At 47.1% G+C, this 18,826-nt stretch overlaps 1 protein-coding gene across 1 annotated transcript; it reads right to left on the bottom strand.

Moving 5' to 3' along the window:
* Window positions 1-1,283: 1,283 nt before the first annotated feature.
* PLAAT2 (phospholipase A and acyltransferase 2) lies at window positions 1,284-17,629 on the bottom strand. The gene is made up of 4 exons (XM_023186220.1): window positions 17,496-17,629; window positions 13,805-13,919; window positions 6,934-7,202; window positions 1,284-1,581 (listed from the first exon to the last, which is right to left on the bottom strand). The coding sequence occupies exons 1-4, from the start codon at window positions 17,502-17,504 to the stop codon at window positions 1,480-1,482; spliced, it is 495 nt and encodes a 164-aa protein (XP_023041988.1). The 5' UTR covers window positions 17,505-17,629; the 3' UTR covers window positions 1,284-1,479.
* Window positions 17,630-18,826: the final 1,197 nt, after the last annotated feature.

Here is an 18,826-nt window from a genome sequence, read left to right as displayed (position 1 = left end):
AGACATAGGAGAAGAAGGAAGCCATTATGAAAGTGCAATGTGGAAGGACAAGGACGAGGGATAGGGCCCTGGGCTCTGGCTCCAGCTCATCAAAGAAAGGGATATTAAACACAGCTTCTCCTGCCATCTCTGTTTTGGCCAACGTGCCCAAATTGACCACAACAGCTGTTCTGTGTTTACACACTCTGAAGTCAAAATCACTAGCCACATCCTCAAGCTACGTGCTCTCCATAGTTCCCGGGAGGTGAGCAGTTTTAATACTGTGTGGACAGAAAGGGAAACTAGACTCAGAGTCTAAGCCAGTGACCCAAGGTCACACAGTCACTAAGCGAAGGTTCTGGATTCCCTTCAAGTCAATTTGACCCAAAAGTCAGTTCTTTGGGCCAGGCCACTGGAATGTTCTCTGAAGACACTTGCATGGGCAGTCTCACCCACTGCCTTGCTTGATGTCCCAGGATAGCTCCTGTGTGCCCACTGCAGATTTCGCAGGCTCAGGCCTTGGAGCAGCATCACTCAGTGCAAGCTTGAAGCTGTGGGCAGAAAGGTCAGGAGCTGCTCAGACCCCCATTCTCTCACTTCCTGTGAAGAAATTGGTGCAACCAAAGATGGCGGATGCACCCCAGAAGCATTCTCCAGGGGGGAGACTGTGCTTCCCTGGGGCGGTGGAGGGAGGGAGGGAGGAAGTGTTCAGGGCAGCCACTTGTCAGGGTGGCAGTCATGCTGAGAGCACCTGGAGAATCTTCCTGGCTTGCAGTCACCTTCTCACTAGGTCCTCACGTGGTGGAGAGAGCACGAGCTCTGGTCTCTTCCTTTTCTTTTCTTTTCTTTTTTTTTTTTCTGAGATAGAGTCTCATTCTGTCACCTAGGCTGGAGTACAATGGCATGATCCTGGCTCACTGCAACCTCTGCCTCCTGGGTTAAAGCAATTCTCATACCTTAGCCTCCCGAGTAGCTGGGATTACTGGCATCTGCCTCCATGCCTGGCTAATTTTTGTATTTTTAGTAGAGATGGGGTTTCACTATGTTGCCCAGGCTGGTCTTGAACTCCTGACCTCAGGTGATCCTCCCGCCTTGGCCTCCCAAAGTTCTGGGATTACAGGCATGAGCCACTGTGCCCGGTCTGGACTCTTCCTTTTCACATAAGAACACTAATTCCATCCAAGAGGCTCTACCCTCACAACCGAATTACCTCCCAGTGACCCCACCTCCAACACCATCCCACAGGTGGGTTAAAGTTCAACATATGAATTTGGGGTGTGAGAGAAACACAAGCATTCAGTCCATAGCAGAGCCCAATTATGTCTTTAATAGAATTCATACTAAGCTGCATTTCCAAATAAATTTTCCTATGCTTTTAACTCCATTAAAATAAAGATTCATGAACACAAAACAGTAAAATCAGTAAGCCAAACTCCACTCCTGCTGGCTAAATAATATTCCCCCATAAGAATTGGTTGTTGTTGGGACAATTTCTTGGATTTATTGCCTTTCCCGCTTGCTTCTGGCCAGCAGCAACCCCACAAGGCCTGCAGCAGCCAGCACGCCTGCTGCCACACTTACTGTGGTGACGGCATCAGTGACCTGCAGCAGAAGAGAAGGCAGAGCACACTCAGCATCAGGGCAGGACCACGATACATACACCAGGAAACTACAGCTCAGGAAAGACTCGTCTGGCCCAGTCCTCTTCATTTGAATCACAGAGGGAACAGATACTGGCTGGGAGAGGGGATGCCAAGAGGTCAGGCCACCCAGGAAAGAGGAGTGGAGATGGCTGGTGGGCACAGAACGAATGGAAGAACAAAGCCATAGGCGTGATATACACAGAGTCAAAGAAGGAAAACCAGATACACCCTGTGGGTATTAAAAGCATAACAGGCCGGGCGCCGTGGCTCACACCTACAATCCAAACACCTTGGGAGGCCGAGATGGGCCGATCGCTTGAGCCCAGGAGTTCCAGACCAGCCTAGGCAACATGGTGAGACCTCATCTCTCCAAAAAATACAAAAAAAAAAAGAAAAGCTGAGAGTGGTGGTGCACACCTGTAGTCCCAGTTACTCAGGAGGCTGAGGCAGGAAGATCACTTGAACCCAGGAGGCGGAGGTTGCAGTGAACCAAGATTACACCACCGCATTCCAGCTTGGGTGACAGAGTGAGTCCCTGTCTTAAAAAATAATAATAATAATTCAAGGAAAAAGCATAATAAACCCCCAGAGTGTGGCTGTGGCAAGGACAGAGGGGCAGTGCCCAGATGTTCTAGGTCAGGGCTGGCCGACTGGGGCCCTTGAGGCAGATGTAAAATTGGGAAATCACCGCTGGGAACTCTCACTACCCAAGGCTTGAGGGCAGGGACCTCGCCTGGATGGGTCTCAATGTCCCAGGTGCTGATCCCACTGCCAGGCACAGAGTCAACACTCATAATTCATCTGCTGAATGAATGCTGGACTGTGAGGAGCCCGGAGGGTGTGCTTTAATAAATAAGATTGCCTCACTTATGTGCTGGCAGGAGATGGTTCTGCAGAAGGAAGAGGATACGCTGAAAAAACCGTAGAGATGTGAGGCTGACCCCTGAGGGTCGGTGTGCTTGGCACAGCTTTTGGGAGCTAGCCAAGATAGCCTGCTGCGATCCTGTGGGTCCGCCCCTGCCTGCGCCACTGTCTCTGAGAGACCAGCACTGGAGCGACTGAGGGAAACAACATGGGGTGGGGGATAGGGGTGAAGACTGTGAGAATGGCTGCTTTCTAGATATCAGCACTGTGCTGGGAACTCTCCAGGCCCAGTATTTTTTTAATCTACCTGACAACCCTAGGAGGTAGTGATTCTAATTCCCACTTTCCAGAGGAGACTGAGGATGGACAGCGTAAAGAACTCACGCAAAGGCCGGGCGCAGTGGCTCACGACTGCAATCCCAGCACTTTGGGAGGCTGAGGTGGGCAGATCATCTGAGGTCAAGAGTTCGAGACCAGCCTGGCCAACATAGTGAGACCCTGTCTCTTCTAAAAAAACAAAAACAAAAATTAGCCAGGCATGGTGCCTATAATCCCAGCTACCTGGGAGGCTGAGGCAGGAGAATTGCTTGAACCCAGGAGGCAGAGGTTGCAGTGAGCCAAGATCACGCCACTGCACTCCAGCCTTGGTGACAGAGTGAGACTCCATCTCAAAAAAAAAAAAAAAAAGAAAAGCAAAAAAAAAGAACTCACGCAAAGCCACACAGCTGACAAGTGAGTGACAAGGCTCAGATCTGCCTGACTTCCCAACAGGGGCACTTAAGCCCTTCACAGACAGGGAAGCAGATATTTAAACCAGCAACCAAACAGCAGATTTCTGGAGTATCAATGAATTTAAAGCATGTGAGTGACTGGGGAAAAGAAAGGGGAAAAAAGAACCATTTTATTCAAATACACTAAGAATCATTTCCAAGTGTCAATGATAAACAAAGCCAGACATAACTTAAAACAGCAAAAACAGATTTGATTCAGTCTCTACTGACAGCAGGGAAAGAGCTGAGCTCCATTTCAGTTTGTGCAGAGGTGACTGACGTTTTAAAAGGAGATGGAGGAGTAGGGAGACGGGTGAGCGAGGGCTCAGTAGAGTCAGGGAGATGAAATATTACAAAGGGTTAGTCCCTGAATACACGATGAGGCCAGCTGTGTCTGCTAGCTGGCAATGATCAAAGTTAGGATTCTACCCTCCCACAGAGATGGGGACAAAGGCTCTATCCTTCCTGATGATTATATTTCAAAGGACTGGCTCTCAGGTCCTTGAGAAAGACGCTTCAGAGTTGTAAGAGATATACAGTCAGCCCTCCATATCCATGGATTCCACATTCATGGATCCAATCAATTGTGGATTGAAAACATTTAGAAAAAAATTTTTTAAAGAAGAATAAAAAATAATACACATTTTAAAAATACAGTATAACTATTTACATAGCATTTACATTGCACTGAGTATTATGAGTAATTATGAGTGGCTCATGCCTGTAATCCTAAGCAGTTTGAGAGGCCAAGGCAGGTGGATCACTTGAGCCCAGGAGTTTGAGACCAGTCTGGGCAATGTGGTGAAACCCCATTGCTGCAAAAAAGAAATACAAAAATTAGCCGGGTGTGGTGGCGTGTGCCTGTAGTCCCATCTACTCAGGAGGCTGAGGGGGGAGGATCCCCTGAGCCCAGGAAGGTCGAGGCTGCAGTGAGCTGAGGTCACATATCAGTGGAGCACCTCTGCACTCCAGCCTGGGTGACAGAGTGAGATGCTGTCTCTAAAATAAAATAAGTACATGAGAGGATGTGCACAGGTTATATGCAAATATCACACCGTTTTATACAAGGGACTTGAGCATCCATGGATTTTGATGTCCTCAGGGGATCCTGGAATCAATCCCTCCCCCACCCATGGATACCAAGAGATGACTGTATCTATGTTTCAAAGTGACAGAGGAAGGATTCATAATTATAAGTCCTTTTTAATAAACACTCTAAGAAAGGGCCAGCGCCTCTGTCTGGTGTTGGTTAGAACAAACGGTAAATTCTGGCAACAGAGAGCTTTCTTAGGCAGGCATTTATCGTGGGGCTGGGGTCATCCTACGGACACAGCCTTATTTTGCTAGAAGCAGTGCTAGAGCTTGGTCATCTATCAGAGCAGGGGCTGGATGGCATTGTGTGCCAAGCGTCCTGCAGTTCTCACAAGTCCACTTTCTTACAGAGCGAGAACTAGAGACAGACAGAGGAGGGTCTTTCCAGACACGCAGAGTCAGATGAGAAGGAAGGAGGGAGAGGAAGAAAGAAAGGCAAGTTAATGGGTGACCTGCAGCAGATGAAGTTCAGCAAGAGAGGCTCAAGGACAAGGGACAAACTAAATCAAAGAAAACTGCCTCCCCTGTCTTCCCCGCCGGCTTGAGTTCTGACCCCCTCAGAAGCACAGCAGAGGGCCAACCACTTCCTAAAACTGGGGTCTTCCAGATTGATTTCGTGGCTTCTGCACGGCCTATAGAAGAGCTTTCAGATGCATGATAAGGCAGCCCATCCCCAATCCCTTTCCGACACCCCTCCCATCCAGAGATAGGTCCACCCTCCTCAGCTCAGCAGAGGCGACACCCTGTCAGCAGGGTTCCCACTGAGTACCAGAGCATGTCCCACCGCGCCCCAGTGCCCAGCATGGCCTGGCACGCTCTCGGTTAATAGCCTGGCCTCCCTCCTGGGGTACTTGTTTCCAGAAGGTGTGGATTTTCCTTGCCCATCTCCCCTTTTTATCACCTCTCCTTCTCCTAAGAGCTAAATCCTTCCACGCCCTGAATCTGTGGTGCAAAGGCTAAGGTGTAAACACTCCTAGACACCAGTAAGGGAGGATTCAAGAATGCATTGCTCCTAAACAGAGAGGGCTTCAGAAAGGAATTGCAACCACGTCGAGGCTCCTGCCTCCTCCGTCTGCTGCTTTAGAATGAGAATTCTAAAGTGAGATGGTTGTCATGGAACTGTGCATTAACACACTCATTTGAATTGAAAAATTGTCAGTTTTTTTCTAAATGTCAAAATAAGCCTGATTAGGCTGATTGGTTTGAAAAAAACACCTGGCTTGACTGTTTAAACTACACGGAAGACATTTTTCCCTAACTGAAGGAGCTAAATGTGCAACTCCAAGATTGTGAAGAAAATACGTACACAAATATGTAATATGCAATATACCAAAATCCATCCTTTCCTTTACAAATGTTTTACATTTATGATTTTTTTAAGTGTTTGATGTCATCTAAGAATGTATGAAGGGATGGATATGTGGTTTTTTAAGTTGTCTTGGACTGGGTGTGGTGGCTCACTCATGTAATCCCAAGGGAGGCCGAGTCAAGCGGATTGCTTGAGCCCAGGAGTTTGAGACCAGCCTGGACGACATGGCAAAACCTCATCTCTACAGAAAAATACAAAAATTAGCCAGGCATGGTGGCACATTCCTGTCATCCCAGCCACTCAGGAGACTGAGGTGGGAGGATTGCTTGAGCCCGGGAGGTTGAGGCTGCAGTGAGCCATGATCGAACTCCACGTGATGTACTGCAGCTTGGGTGACAGAGTGAGACCCTGTATTAAAAAAAAAAAAGTTTGTGAGACCCTGTATCCAAAAGTTGGCCAACTATGGCCCATGGGTCAAATCCAACCTGTGAACTGTTTTTGTAAAAAATAAATAATACACTTATTGGAAGACAGCCTTGCCTGTTCGTTTATATGTTGTCTGTGGCTGCTTTTGTGCTGCAAAGCTACGGCAGCAGGGTAATAAGACAGACACCACCTGGCCCACAAAAATCTAAGATATTTACTATCTGGCCCTTTACAGAAAAAAATTACCCAATATGACCTGGGCTTTTCCCCTTCCTGGCTCACGCTGTTCCCTCTGCCTACACTCCTTACTGCTCCCATTCCCTGGTAATCTCCAGCTCATTTTCTTTCAGATTAATCAACATAATTAAATCAGGCTGGGCTCGGCTGTTACCTCTTCTACAAAGCCTTCCTTGATCTGGGCCCTTGGAGAGAACACATGTAGGTTTAACTCCCCGCTCTTCACCATGGCTGACATGGACTAGAGACTCAATAACTAGGAGTTCAATGAATTTGGACAAGTTACTTAAGCATGGTGAGCCTCAGTTTCCCCATCTGTAAAGTGGGAATCATAAAGCCTGCCTCTAGGGCTGTGGAGGGCTGTTTCAGGCTGTGACTCCCTTCTGTGGCCACCCCCCCAACCCACTGCACTGGTCTACATTGCCAACTTGCCTATCTCCCCACCCTTGTCCCCACCCCAAATGTGACACGCTCAAGGGCAGGGGTTTCATATCTGCTATTTTGTCTTGCTCTTGTCTATTTCCATCCCGCCCTGGCCCCAGCAGGGACCCAGCCTCTGGCAGCTGAGGAAGCGGCCTGACTCCTGGGAAGGGGACGCAGGCTGAAGATGCACCTGGTCACTGCGGGAGACCCCATAGCGCAGCTGGTTCACGAAGTGCTCGCAGTTGTCACTGGTCAGCGAATAAGGCAACTCCTGCCCCACCAACTCCTCTGCCTGCTTGACGATTTTGTTGGAAGGCAGTGGCCTGTATCTGTCATCGTGTTTGTTATTGACCCTGTAGTTGTCTCTCCCAGCCACGGCAGACAGCAGTTCCTTCTTCACTATGGCTTTGTTGGTCAGGGCAGACAGGACACTGGCCGCACCAGCTCCAGCAATTTCACCTGTGCAAACAGTGAGTTCAGTCCTGAGCAGGGCCTGGGGGGCTCAGGGCTGGCTCCAAGCTCGGTGGAGCCAGCAGTGCTCCGAGCCAGCTCAGTGCCCCCAGCGCCATCAAGAAGGAGGAGCTGTGGAAGGACCTGTCCATCCTGCCTGGCCTCAAACTTGAAAACAGGGAAGACCCAAGCCTGGGTGACTTGGGAGAAGTCACCATGGGTCCCTAGGCTCCAGTTTCCTCATTTCTAAAGTAAATAACCTGAGCTCTAAAGGACCACGTGAATTCAGATATACCTGAAAGAGTCAACAGTCAAGGCAGAGTGGTACAGGGCAAACAGAGGAGGCAAAAGAGCCCCAGGCCATAGTCCCAACTGCCTCTCACTAGCTTGTGGCTTAGAAAAAGTCACTTCAGGCCAGGTGCCTGTAATCTCAGTACTTTGGAAGGCTAAGGCAGGAGGAACACTTGAGGCCAGGAGTTGGAGACCAGCCTGCACCGTATACTAAAACTCCTGTCTCTAAAAATAAAAATTAAAAAATTAGCTGGTCATGGCAGCACATACCTGTAATTCTAGCTACTCCAGAGGCGAGGCTGGAGGATTGCTTTAGTGCAGAAATTACAGGCTGCAGTGAGCTGTGATTGTGCCACTACGCTCCAGCCTGGGCAGCAGAGTGACATTTTGTCTCCAAAAAGGTAGAGAAAAGAAAATGTCACTCCATTGCCCTGAGACGGTGCTGTGGGAGCTCCAGTAGGTGAGGGTGGCATTTTGAAACAATAGGAAAGGAAACAGCTGAACAAGACAGAAGCCTGTCCCAGGAATCCAGGGCCCCCAGGTTCTGGCCCTGGCTCTCTTACTCTGTGTCTTCAGAAAAAGCCCTTCTCATCTTGGGATCCTGGTTTCATCACTTTCAAATTAGAGGAACTAGGCCAGGGGATGTCCATGCCCTCCAGCTTTAAATTCTCCAATTGGCCTCTAAAGGGGACCCCAGCCTCCTGGGAAGCTGAAATGAAACAGAGGCAAAGTGACAGCACCCGGAACCCTCAGGGAGGGCCTGATGGACCCGGAGGTCTACAATGGACCCTGCTAGAAGCAGCCCAGCTTAAAGAAAGCCTGTTGTAATGTCAGTTTCTGAACAGCCAGTTTATCTAACGACTAGCTTCTAAACTTAGGTGTGTATTCACACTTTCCTTTACTGATTTTTATTTTCTTTTCAAAATGACATTTAAAGAAATGTCTTGGTCCCAGCTCACTCCAGCTACAGGAGCAGGAATGGGGGCCAGAAAGACCCTCTGCCAAGGAGAGAAACAGATGAGTCAGCACCCAGTCTTGCCTGGACGGACTGCAGGTCCTAAAAAGAAGGGGAGCTGGAGGAAACAAGATTAATACAGGTATAAAAATATGTCACCAATAATTTATTCATTTTCATGAGAAAAATACACTGTCTCCTCCATCTCTACCCCTTTATATCCCCTAACCCAATGTCTTGCCTTCTTGGCTTCTAAGATTCTGTTTTCTGCCCCATAGTTTTCCTATCTCTGCCCCTAGTCTTCCAACATCTCACCCCCTATTTCCACCTGTCAGTTTCCCCCACGCCCCTCTCTTCCCCCTCTTCCTCTCACTCTCCCATTCCTGCCCCTCAGTCTCTCAGTTCTGGGATGTGGTTCTTCCTTCTCCCCAATAGATAGCACCCTTTCCTGTATTGCTGGTGAGGTACTTTGGACAACAGTTTGCCAGTTTCTTATTAAACTAAATATTCACTTACCATATGACCCTACAATCCCACTGCTAGGTATATATCCAGAAGAAATAAAAATCTGTGTTCACACATACAAAAAAAAAAACATGCATGGGAATATTTATAGTGGCTCTAATGATTATTGTCAAAAACTGAAAATCACCCAAATGTCATTCAGCTGGTGAATGAATAAATAAATGGTGGTATATCCATACAATGGAATACTATTCAGCAATAAAAAGGAACAAAGTACTAACACATGCTACAACATACATCAATCTTAAATGCATTAAGTTAGAGTAATTGGACACAAAAGGCTACATTCTGTATGGTTTCAGCTATATGACATTCTGGAAAAAGCAAACTACAGGGACAGAGGAAAGATCACAGCTTGCCAGGAACCGGAGGTGTGAGCATATATATGGGTGTTGACAACAAAGGGGCATGGGAGAATTTTCACGGGATGAAGTGTAGTGTTCCCCAGTTTTCCCCCACTTTCTTTCTTTGTCCTGACTAACACAGAATGCCTTGACACTCTGTGACCCAACTAGCTGCGTGTTGCCCTCTGCAGGCTTGAACCCAAGCTGGAGCCTTTAACATTCATTCCCTGGCATGGATAAAGTTATTTAGGTTGTTGCACAAAACACTGAAAGAGCAAATGTATTGCTAAGCACGTAGAAACTAACCCCAGCTTTGAACCCTCATGACTTCGTGACATGACATCTCTTCCTATTAGTCATATTAATAATACGTGTTATGTACTGTATTCTCTCAAGAGTCTTAAATATTTGTCAGCAGTCACTGACTCATCATGACAATCTCTGTAAGAATTAAGTCTGGGCCGGGCGTGGTGGTTCACGCCTGTAATCCCAACACTTTGGGAGGTTAAGGTGGGTGGATCACGAAGTCAAATTATTTAAACCCTCATGTGAACCTCATAACCCAACCCCCTTGTTCTGGACATTCCTGGGAAGAGCATCTACTGTCTTGCTCTCCAATTAGAGGACACTTCAGCCCTCTGCATATAAGTTCGCCTAATAAATGCTTTGGACTGATCAGCCTGGCATTTAGTGCTTCTTTCTTTGGAATCCGAACTGGCCCCATCTCAGGATTTTTGGGGGCAGTCCCCTGAAGAAACTCCCCTGACACCACTTTTGGGGCCACTCCAACCATGGGTTCAGCTGAACAGAGAACAATAGGGAATTATTTTATAACTAGATTATGGTGATGGCTACATAGTCATATGCATTTGTCAAAACTCATAGAATTGCATACTAAAAAGGATAAATTTTACTATTTGTAAATTATTCTTAAATAAGTCTAATTTTTTAAAAACTAAACACATGCACACACTTAAAGAGAAACTAAAATGGAGGCCATAGTTTGAATAGTCCTAGACCACTCATAACCATGTAATGAAAAACTTAAAATTCTTCTGATTGCCCCAAAATGCTAGCTGTAACCATAAATAAAACTTAAGCTATCCTCATGTCAACATTGTGGACTTATGCTCTGCTTTCTTTAGCAGCCCAATAGACAGAGAAAGTCAATATTTTTTTAATTTTACTTGGAGAAGTCAACAGTATACTTGGATAGTATTATTGAGGTTCCCTTATACTTTTCACAAGTTTTACATAAAAATTTAAAACCCCTGAAATTTCCCAGAAATGCAGTATGTAGATGATTTGTTTCTGTGTTCCTCATCTAAAGAGGACTCAGAAATGTACTCAACATATCTCTTATAACAACTAGCTTATAAGGGGTATAAGACCTCTCAAGATAAGCTTCAACTTTCATAAGAGATGGTTCATTATCTAGGTCATGATTTATCTAAAAAAGGAATATTTCTGTGCCCAGAAAGAATAAATAATATCCAAATTTTCCTTGACCTGTAACTGAAAGACAACTCAGAGGATTCCTCAGGCTTGCAGGATATTGCAAGTCCTGGAACCCAAGTTATTCTTTATTGGCCTCTCCACTCTATTTTTTGTGTATGCCAGAAGGCTTGTGGAGAGTATTAACAGTAGCCTGTTTAGAATAGTGACACACTGGGAACATGCCTGATATAGTTTGGCGGTGTCCCTACCCAAAATCTCATCTTGAATTGTAATCCCCACATGTCAAGGGCGGGACCAGGTGGAGGTAATGGGATCATGGGGGCGGTTTCCCTCATGCTGTTCTAATGATAGTAAGTGAATCTCATGAGATCTGATGGTTTGTTTTGTTTTGTTTTGTTTTGTTTGAGAAAAGAGTCTCGCTCTGTCACCCAGACTGGAGTGCAACGGTGCAATCTTGGCTCACTGAAACCTCTGCCTCCCGGGTTCAAGTGATTCTCATGACTCAGCCTTCCAAGTAGCTGGGACTACAGGCATGCACCACCACACTCAGCTAAGTTTTGAATTTTTTTTTAGTAGAGATGGGGTTTTGCCATGTTGGCCAGGCTGGTCCTGAACTCCTGACCACAAGTGATTCACCCACCTCGGTCTCCCAAAGTGCTGAGATTATAGGTGTGAACCACTGTGCCCAGCCATCTCCACTCTATTAACTAACCAAAAATAGCACTGAGGAACTTCTTCCATGGTAAATAAAACATGAGAAAACCTTTACTGAACTTAAACAGGCTTTACAGAATCCTTTCACGCTAGGACTGCCCAACTATTCTGAGCCCTCTACACATTTGTGAATGCAACAATCAGGCTTTTCTCACCCAAAAACGTCGAGGAAAAAGTAGACCTATAGCCTATTACAGCCTGTAATTGGACCTAGTAACCAGGGCATATCCAAATTGTTTAAAGTCACATGTCAACATGACCTCACAGTTTCGCCACTCAGATACAAATAAGTAAGTTTATGCAGCACTGCCACCTTAAAAGGATGTAAGTCTCTAGTCAATCACAACAGAAAACAATGTACTTCTTCATTTATGTAACTTTGTAAACTGAGCTATAATTGCTGTGAGCCAAGCTTTTTGTCATTTTAGTTCAAAGTCTCTGGATTCGACCGGGCGCGGTGGCTCAAGCCTGTAATCCCAGCACTTAGGGAGGCCGAGACGGGTGAATCACGAGGTCACAAGATCAAAACCATCCTGGCTAACATGGTGAAACCCCATCTCTACTAAAAAATACAAAAATCTAGCCAGGCGAGGTGGCGGGCGACTGTAGTCCCAGCTGCTCGGGAAGCTGAGGCAGGAGAATGGTGTAAACCCGGGAGGCGGAGCTTGCAGTGAGCTGAGATCCAGCCACCGTACTCCAGCCTGGGCGACAGAGCGAGACTCCGTCTCAAAAAAAAAAAAAAAAAAAGTCTCTGGATTCAAAAACTGTTCTGTTGTATGTGCAACAAGCCTTTTAAATTTCTCTAGCTTGATTTGATTTCATTTATATACACATCTATATATAGACATATATGTGTATATGTACATATATAAGTATCAATATTTCTACAACTCTTGAAAAGAGTTGCATATATATCTACATATATAGATGTTCTGAGTTTCACTTCCCTGGTGACCCAGTCCAAGTCTGTATGTGTAGATATACATCTCTTCCTATTAGTCATATTAATAATACGTGTTATGTACTGTATTCTCTCAAGAGTCTTAAATATTTGTCAGCAGTCACTGACTCATCATGACAATCTCTGTAAGAATTAAGTCTGGGCCGGGCGTGGTGGTTCACGCCTGTAATCCCAACACTTTGGGAGGTTAAGGTGGGTGGATCACGAAGTCAAGAGATTGAGACCATCCTAGCCGAAATGGTGAAACCCCATCTCTACTAAAAATACAAAAAATTAGCTAGGCATGGTGGCGGGCACCTGTAGACCCAGCTACTTGGGAGGCTGAGGCAGGAGAATCACTTGAACCCGGGAGGCAGAGGTTGCAGTGAACTGAGATTGCACCACTGTACTCTAGCCTGGCGACGGAGCGAGACTCCGTCTCAAAAAAAAAAAAAAAAAAAAAAGAGTTAAATCTGTATGTGTACGTATACACATAGAAACTTGGGCTGGGTCACAGGGAAAGTGAAACTCAGAGCATCTATAAACTTGGGCTGGGTCACAGGGAAAGTGAAACTCAGAGCATCTATATATGTAGATATATATACATCTATGTGTGTATATATAGATGTGTATAATGTGTATATATACACCTGCTGTACAACTATTTTAATGGCTGCATAGCATTCCATTATACGCAGGTATATCTATTTTACTTGACCAATCCCCTGATGTCTTGCACTTGAGTAGTTTCCAGTATTTTGGCATTTTCTTTGATGCCACGATGCTTCAGATGGAAAGGGAGGTTGCTTTAGCCCCTGGCCAGGCCCTGCACCAGTGTTTTCCTGTACCTTCCTTCATTTCATCCCTCCATGAGGTGGGACATAGGGATTCTCATCCCTGCTCTGTAGAAGGTGCAGCTGAACTTAGTGATGTGAAGCCGCATGCTCAAGGCACACAGTCTGTAAGCAGAGGAGTCACAATTCCAAACTGGTGCTGTTGAGCTGGGAGGCCTACGCGCTCCTTCCTTTGTACGATGCGCTCAGTTGTAAGCTATCTGAAGGAAGTAACTGCTTCTTACCCTGGCTTGTACCTCCAGAACAACAAATACATAGGAGATCCCATGGAGGGATGCTCACCAAGCACAATGAGTTGGTCAGACTGAACCCCACTCTATAATGGAATAAAGGTCAATAGTCTCTCCACCAACTTACTGCAAAAGAAGAATAGCAGTTGTTACATCTAGCAGGAAAAAGCACAATTCATTCAGCATTATGTATTGGGTGCCTACTCTGCTAGACCCTGAAGTGAGGACAAGCACATAATTGTGCATCTCTTCACATTCTTGATCTCAACCCTTGTGCTTAAAAAGAGAACCCATCCTTACTGGGGGGAGCCAGATGGACCACAAAGCCATGTCCCACGTAGATGGCCCAGTGCTCATAGCCAAAGCGAGAAATCTCAATCAGGTCTCCAGGTCTCAGTGTTCGTCTTGGTCTAGCCTGCAACAGAAAAACCAGAAACAGGCAGAGGTAAGTCATCTGCAGGAAACATTCTAGGGCCTGACCTGCAAGGAGCCCCAGCCCAGCCTGCAGATTCCCTCTGCTCATCACCTGCAGGAAACAGGAGGGAAGGAGCACTGCTCACTTGTGTAGGAAGCACCTTCATTTACTGGGGTTGCAGGACTGAAAAGGTGCTCTTCAGGGGACAAGGAGGAGATGAACAGAGTATCTTTAAGGGAGATTTTCATGAATGTGCAGCACAGGAGTGTGATGGAGTGATGTGCCCAGGCTGAATGTGAGTGCATTTTATGCACAGAGTATGTTTTTGTCAGCAAGTGACTGCATGATTCCCAAGGAAGCCTAAAATGCCTCTTTAAGGGCCACCTGCCATGAGCCTGAGCCCAAGTGATTCCTACGAGTTCTAGAGCTCTGACTTGCAACGCCCGACATGTCAGAGGCAGGTGGACACTTGACCCACATTACACACCGCTCCTTTGGGTGAAAACTATCATTACCCCCACTTGACAATGAGCACATGGAGTCTCAGGAAGGTTAGGTAACTTGCCCAGTAAGTAGAAGAGCAGCAATGAAGGGTAGGGCTGAAAGTTTCCAACATTAATGCCTTTAACCATCCCAGAATGTCCTAGGCAAGCCCAGGGCAGCTGAAGTCTGAGCTCAGGCTAAAATTAAAGCAAGGGATGGCAGGGTGTGGTTGGAGTTGGTGGTAGGGCAGTGCCCCTCTGGAGGGTGCATGGGTGGGAGGAATGTTGCCCTGGCCACACCCAGAATGGCAGCTGGCAGACAGCCCTTGCCACAAGAGTTCTGTTTCCAGTATACTATGGTGCCAGCCAGCACCCCTCCTCCCCCAATTCAGTTGAGCCAGGCCACAAAGGAATTGAACCGCTGCTGAGGGCGGCGAGAGTGCCAGTCAACTCAGAATCTGGTGGGGAGCTATAGTTAAAAGTAAAGCCTTTCATTTGAAGCAACTTGGATGGAATTGGAACTCAGGAATGGAAAACCAAACATCGTATGTTCTCACTCATGAGTGGGAGCTAAGCTATAAGGATGCAAAGGCATAATAATCATACAACAGACTTTGGGGACTCAGGGAAAAGGGTGGGAGTGGGTGAGGAATAAAAGACTACACACTGGGGCTGGGTGTGGTGGCTCACGCCTGTAATCCCAGCACTTTGAGAGGCCAAAGTGGGCGGATTGCCTGAGGTCAGAAGTGTGAGACCAGCCTGGCCAACATGGTGAAACTCCCTCTCTACTAAAAATACAAAAATTAGTTGGGTATAGTGGCAGGTACCTGTAGTCCCACCTACTTGGGAGGCTGAGGCACGAGAATTGCTTGAACCCGGGAGGCAGGAGTTGCAGTGAGCAGAGATCGTGCCCTGTACTCCAGCCTGGGCGACAGAGTGAGACTCCATCTCAAAAAAAAAAAAAAAAACAAAGATAATGGGTACACCAAAATCTCAGAACTCGCCACTAAAGTACTCATTTATGTAACCAAATACCACATATTCCCCCCAAAAAATCTTGAAATTAGAAAAAAAAAGTAAAGCCTTTGACTAGAGGGGTCAAGAATCAACTTGACCAAATAAGGGACAATTTGAGCATCAAAAAATAATAATAGTAATTACTGTATACACAGACTGAAACACATCAAATATGTTAAAACCCATGTGTTCATAAGGATATTTTTTAAAAACAGTAGTCATCTTTGGAGGACAGAAAAGAATCACCATATTATTCCAATAGCTGGTAAATAAAGGAAAAGATTCAAGCATTTCCTAACTGAATTGTCCTCAGGGAATGCAATTCAAAACTACAACAAACCCCAAAGCTACAAACCAATATTTGTAAGGTAGCCATATTTGTATGCAAAAACATAGAAAAATATTTGAAAGAATACACACCAAGCTGTACCGAGGGGAAAGGCTGTACAGATGGGAAAGATGGTCAAAGGGGACAGTAGCTTTTATACTAATCATTTTTGGTTTTGGCTTTTGGATTTTTTTGACACCTGATCTCACTTTGTCACTGTTTGGGTGAGGGAGAAGGGACAAGATGGAGGAAGGTAAACAAGAAGGCACCGCCCCTGTTGCTTCCGAGTTCTTCATCACCAACTTACCTGCGCTCGGGAAAATGGAGCCGGCGCCAGGGAAGATGCAGATCAACCGAGCATGCGCCGGGTGACGTCAATCCGAAGAGACCGAGACTTACCTGGCCGCACCTACCGAGCGCCCCTATCACGCCCTTATCCCGCCCACTGCCCTCCCCCTTCCAGTACCAATGCATAAAAGTCCGCTGCCGGCAGGAGCCGGAGTGACTTCTTCGGGCCCCGCATTTGTGGACCGGGAAACCTCACCGGAGGGCGCTGGCGGGACCTCCCTGGCCCCCCACACCTGAGGACCAGGGAACCTCGCCCGAGAGTGTGTGCATATTTGCAATAACGGGCTGCCGCTTTCTTATGTACTTTGGCCTCATGTTTAATTACTTAGCTCTCCTAAATTAAGTTACATTAAATTAAATTAAGACAGTCACCCAGGCTAGAATGCAGTAGCACCATCACAGCTCACTGCAGGAAGCCTCAACCTTCCCAGCTCAAGCGATCCTCCCACCTCAGCCTCCCAAGTAGCTAGGACTATAAGCACATACAATTATCCTTGGCTAATTTTAATATTTTCTTTAGAGATGGGATCTCACTATGCTGCCCAGGCTAGAGTTTTGGTTTTTCAAATAAGGTGAATGTGTTCACATATTCCTCCTGAAATTAAATACATTCGTTCTTTTTTAAGTTGAAGCTTTAAGAGTCAGACCCTCATAAGTTCAAATTCCCTCTCTGCCTTTTGGGGAGCCCCCTCTCTAATACTTACCAGAATATCATTCCCCCCATCTGTGAAGTTGGCAGTATTATGCCTACTTCATAGGATTGCTTATTAACTACCTGGTGTGGATTAAATAAGTGTTTAGCGTGGTATCTGGACCCTGAGCACTCGGGAAATGTGGCTGCTATTGGGCCTGAAGGAAGAAGGAACCTAAGACGGGGTTGGAGGGAAGGAGGGAACGTAGAGGAACTGGCCCTGCCTGGAGGCAAGGGAGACAGAGCCCTTTCTGACAGCCCCCATCACCACCCACACAGAGGGAGCCCTTTCCCTGGACCCTCCCTCCCCAGCTCATCCCACCCACTGAGGATGGGGTGATGGAGGAGGTGGCCTGTGTGGTGAACCAAGGGTTGCTCTCCCTGAGCCCACCATTCCTGCCTTCAGGAGGCTTAGCGGAGCCACTGGGAGTGTGGCCAGAGGAGGGCTTAGAAAAAGCATAAACCCAAACTTTGACCTCAGTAGAACCAGACCCCATGCAGCAACTGAGGCTGGGGACCCTCCGGGCTCATAACTCAGTGCCATGGTTCCTTCCCACGGTGTCTGAAAGAGCCAGACCCCCAGACCTCAGCGTGTGCCCATGTGCCCTCCATGCCAGAGCTGTAGACCAACAAGGAGAACACACATAGTCACCACTAACAGGGTGGTTGTTCCTCAAATCAAAGCTTTAAAACCCTTTCTGGGGACTTACCAAAGCCATCCTTCCTTCAAGATGATGTCTTGTGTGTCGCTGACTCTGTGTCCAGCTTTAAATTAGCTCTGAGTTTCGTTTTCCCTGTGACCCAGCCCATACAACTATTTCAGAACATAGATCAAGGTTCATGTAAAATTTTCCATCTTCAAACAGGGGCAGAGCACATATCAGGTAGGCAAAGGAGCATGAAAATCAGTCAGAGAGAAGAGGAATCAGAGCTCAGGATATAGATTGAGAAGGAATTAGTGGCAGTGTGGTCAGGGGCACAGCTGACAATCACCACGTTTCAGGTGGAACAAGCAAGATCCAGTGGTTGTGGGGGCAAGGCAGGATGTAGAGACAGAGACCATGGGGGAAATTTTCAAAAAGGAGAGAGGAGCCCCAGAGAGACTGAGACTCACGCCTCCAAATTGGGAATGATGGTTGCTAGGAGAGGTGAACATTTCCACCAACCTCAAACCCCATGGCCCTAGACAAATCATGTTATTGGAGGCACATTCCTCTACCCTGGAAACAGAGTGAGGCTGCTAGGACAGCAGTTTGAAAACCACTCCCCTTTCTGCCTCTCACCCACAGTTCAGAAACACTCATTCCACACCAAATGGAAACAAAACCCATTACTGGGTGTGTAGAGGTTGCTGCTTTGAGGCGCCTGCATGCTTATGCTACCCAAGCTCCAAATAAGTATCTCTTCTGACATCTGCATATGGTGGCCGGGCCGGGAAAAAGGGGGAGGGGGGGGGGGGGGGGGGGGGGGGGGGAGCTGAGCATCCTCACTGCGGGGCATGGGGGCAAGGACCATTAAGTTACTTTCTTCAGGCTATAAACAAACAAACAAAGAGCTTTACTGTGGGGATGCAGATGGACTGGAGCCAGAACTGGAAATCTCTTTGAGAGCCACAGCAGCTCTGCATGACCAGCTACTCCCTCAGCCCACGCGGTCTTGCTCCCATGGAGACGGCCTCTCTCAGCACCTCCACTCCATTCTCCTCTGGGTTGCAGTGGGACAATCTTCAAAGTATTCTTTCTAGAGGGAGGCAGTGGGGTTGGCTTGGCTAACTATCTCCTGCCCCACTGACCGGAGCCCTCTGGGCCGGTCCCACTCGGGCTTGTTCATCATCTTTTTAGGGGCGGACCTCCAGTCTGGCAATCTCAGTTCATCCTATGCCTGCCCTCCCCTTGCAACTATATCACACCCCTGTTTCCCTGGGCAGGAGAACTTCCACATGCGGTCCGCTGAAGGGATCTCAGGAGGGTTGGCACAATGACCAACCAGACCGTGCAGGGTGGAGCTGGGAAGGAACATCACTGGACTCATGCTGGCGCTT

Source organism: Piliocolobus tephrosceles, chromosome 13 (genome assembly GCF_002776525.5).
Source record: "Piliocolobus tephrosceles isolate RC106 chromosome 13, ASM277652v3, whole genome shotgun sequence".
Classification (NCBI taxonomy): Eukaryota; Metazoa; Chordata; class Mammalia; order Primates; family Cercopithecidae; genus Piliocolobus; species Piliocolobus tephrosceles.
The sequence above is the reverse complement of the archived record's forward strand: the minus strand, read 5'-3'. Positions and strand labels throughout refer to the sequence as shown.

What these genes read in the sequence shown, in the direction of transcription:
- PLAAT2 (XM_023186220.1), bottom strand. An exon ending in GGTCCATCTGGCTCCCCCCA is followed by an intron (nt 7,203 to 13,804) that starts GTAAGGATGGGT and finishes CTGTTTGCACAG; the next exon opens with GTGAAATTGCTGGAGCTGGT. An exon ending in GGGTCTCCCGCAGTGACCAG is followed by an intron (nt 1,582 to 6,933) that starts GTGCATCTTCAG and finishes CTTCTGCTGCAG; the next exon opens with GTCACTGATGCCGTCACCAC.